The 2,946-nt window shown below is 38.6% G+C and overlaps 1 protein-coding gene across 1 annotated transcript; it reads right to left on the bottom strand.

Moving 5' to 3' along the window:
• Positions 1–463: 463 nt before the first annotated feature.
• Positions 464–2,243, bottom strand: LOC122487449 (T-complex protein 1 subunit zeta-like). Its single transcript, XM_043587959.1, is given in 5 exon segments — positions 464–1,022; positions 1,025–1,243; positions 1,246–1,454; positions 1,456–1,643; positions 1,645–2,243. Coding segments are annotated over 5 exon segments (1,587 nt in total). The 5' UTR covers positions 2,182–2,243; the 3' UTR covers positions 464–588.
• Positions 2,244–2,946: the final 703 nt, after the last annotated feature.

Below are 2,946 nucleotides of genomic sequence, written 5' to 3'. Positions count from 1 at the left end.
CCATGGAAAATAGTTTTACTAACTAGAATACAGTGCTTATGCACAGTTCTTTTTAATTTTAGCCTTACAGGTTCCACTCATGTATAAACTTGCTTACACCAGCACCTTTTCTCCCAACCTCTTCAGTGAGAAAATTCTACACATTTTTAATACTGTTAGATTTTTTTGGTCACTGTCTGCATTCCATCCTTGACTCCTCTGACCTCATAAATACTTATATTTTATTTTATTTTATTTTATTTTATTTTATTTTATTTTATTTTATTTTGATTTTTGAGGAACATTTAATAACAAGGTAGGTAACATACTTGTCTAACATGGTACTTTTAGATCATGGAAGCTAAAGCAAAACATCCTGTTCATTGGGTGAAAACAGCCTGCTTAATGGTGTACACTGCAGTGAAATTTAAAAAATACTGTAATTATAATTTCTGAACTTCAAAATTTGAGTGTCAGTGTTCTCTTTTTCGTATGGGAAAGGAAAATGCTTTTGAAAATCATTTGAAGCTTGGACGAAAATTCCATGGCTATATTCTTAGGATCACTCTGTAGTCTTCATGATACAGATGACACAAGGGAAGCTTCAATTCAACCTTTTAGAGAAGACATTCCAGCTTGCATGATCTCATCAACCAGGAGAATGTTGGTGGCAATCACAGTGCAGGAGTGAAGAAGCTGTTTCTTTACACAATAGTTACCCCGTATGCCTACTTCAGCAGCTACCATTGGCTCACCTGTGTTCAAGTCCACACCTACAAGTTGACCTGATTCTGAATGTTCTGCTTGAACTTTAACTAGTGTTTCTTGAAGGTCAAAACCAGAATTCTGAGCAAGAACCTTGGGAACAATGAGCAATGCATCAGCAAATGCTTGCACTCCAAGCTGGGCCCTGCCCTTTACACTGGGCTTATATTTAATCAAGGCTTCTGCCATTGCCACTTCCACTGCACCAGCACCTGGAACTACACAGCCATCATCAATAGCATTTTTAACAGCCCTCAAGCCATCTCTTATTGCATCTTGATTTGAGTGAGTGTGTGCTTATTTGGTCCTTTGACCAATAATGTGACAGAGTGAGGGTTGTTACATTTCTCAATAAAGGTGAATTTCTCTTCTCCCAATGTATATTCATAGACAAGTCCTGCATGTCCCAAACAATCAGGATTTAGGTCATCAAAAGAATTTAGACCTACTCCACCACAAGTAAGAGTCAGCCTTTCCATATTTCTCCTTTTAGCCCTCGCAGAGCTACTATGCCTTCTTTTGCAAGAGCATCTAAGGAAAAGGGGTCAATTCCCTTTTGATTAATAACCACGAATCCTTTATCTGAATCACCACAGACTTTCTTTTTCAGTTCTATTATTTTTTTAACTCTATCATCAATGAATTTTCTTTCAGCTTTTACAAGCTTCTCTCTCTCTTCTGCACTCTTGTAAAAAAAGCCAGAATTCACTTGTTTTTTCATATTCTAATGACACATTGCATGTGAGGATGTATGCATCTTCTACTCTTTTTTTCATATCAGGATGCCGCGCCCCATGGTCTAAAACAAGACCTCTGATTAAGCTTGTATCAGTTTCAGATTTATGTTTCATCTCCATAATCTCAACCATGAAGAGGTCAATAGGTTCATCTTGTTTTTTTGATAGCCAAAATGGAATCCACCACAGCCTCTGTTAAGACATCAGCAAGTTCAGCATGCACTTTAGTACATAGAGATGTTCTGGCCACATCTATAAGTGTTTCTCTGTCCATTTCTTTGCTTACTTTGACTTGTTCCAAAAACTGAAGTGCCTTTTCCTTTGCAGCTTCAAATCCTTCTGTTATTATTCTGGGATGAAGACCTTCAGAAATGTAGAGATCCACCTGTTTCAGTAGTTCTCCAATGATTAGGACATTGGAAGTGGTACCATCACCAGTTATGTCATCCTGGGCTGTTGCTACTTTGGCTATTAAGGAGGCTGTTGGGTGTTGAATTTGCATTTCATGAAGCAGCACATTGCCATCTTTAGTAAGCTGGATGTCTCCAGCACCAGAAACAAGCATCTTCATGGTGTCTTTAGGCCCCAAGTTGGTCCTCAGCATGTCCTGCAGTCCCTGGGCCACACTGATGTTGACCGCCAGTGCCTCCTGGGCTCTGGCTACCTCAGCCTTAGGGTTCAGGGTCTTCACGGCCACCATAGCTAACCACCACAGGAAGAGGAGGAGACCCGGCGTGCGGAGTGCCTAAAGCCGGCTCAGTGTGGCCTCTAAATACTTATATTTTAAATGTCAATTAATCTTATCTAAGAAGCACCCTCACAGAAACATTCAGAATAATGTGTGACCAAGTATCTGGTCACCATGGCTGAGCCATGTTGACACAAAAAAAAATAAGCATCACACCTTCAACTTCTAGTTGGGTGTTTTGTTTTGTTTTTAGTGTTTTTGTCATGAATGGGTTTGAATTTCATCAAATTCTTTTATTGTAGGTATTAGCATGATCATATGTTTTTTACCCCAAAGCTGAGATTGTGTTTTTTGCTAGAAATGTAGATGTCCTTATACAATCCTGTTATTGACTTGCTCTCCAAATCTGGTTGATTTATGGAAGGTCTAGATCTACTTCTTTGTAGAATTAAAGATTACATTTAGATGAGCTAAAGGGTCTCTTTCAGACCCAAAAATATGACCCCATTTCTACGCATAACAAAACTTGAAATTAAAGGTTGCTTTATGTTTCATAAAGGTCATGGTCTTTGTATTATCTTATCCTCCAGACCACTCCCTATGTTTGAGTAAAACAGGCATTTTCACTAATGATAGATGGAGTTACTGCAATTTGTAACAGTGATTTATGCTAAGATCATACTGTTTCTACATGGTGTTGGCAGGATTCCAAGTCAAGATCTTTGGGCCAGCATGCCAAATATTTTCATTTTTTATAAGAGCCCAGGTTTATTGCAT

The sequence above is a fragment of the Prionailurus bengalensis genome, chromosome A2 (genome assembly GCF_016509475.1).
Source record: "Prionailurus bengalensis isolate Pbe53 chromosome A2, Fcat_Pben_1.1_paternal_pri, whole genome shotgun sequence".
NCBI classification, from domain to species: Eukaryota; Metazoa; Chordata; class Mammalia; order Carnivora; family Felidae; genus Prionailurus; species Prionailurus bengalensis.
This window is presented reverse-complemented; position numbering and strand designations above follow the sequence as displayed.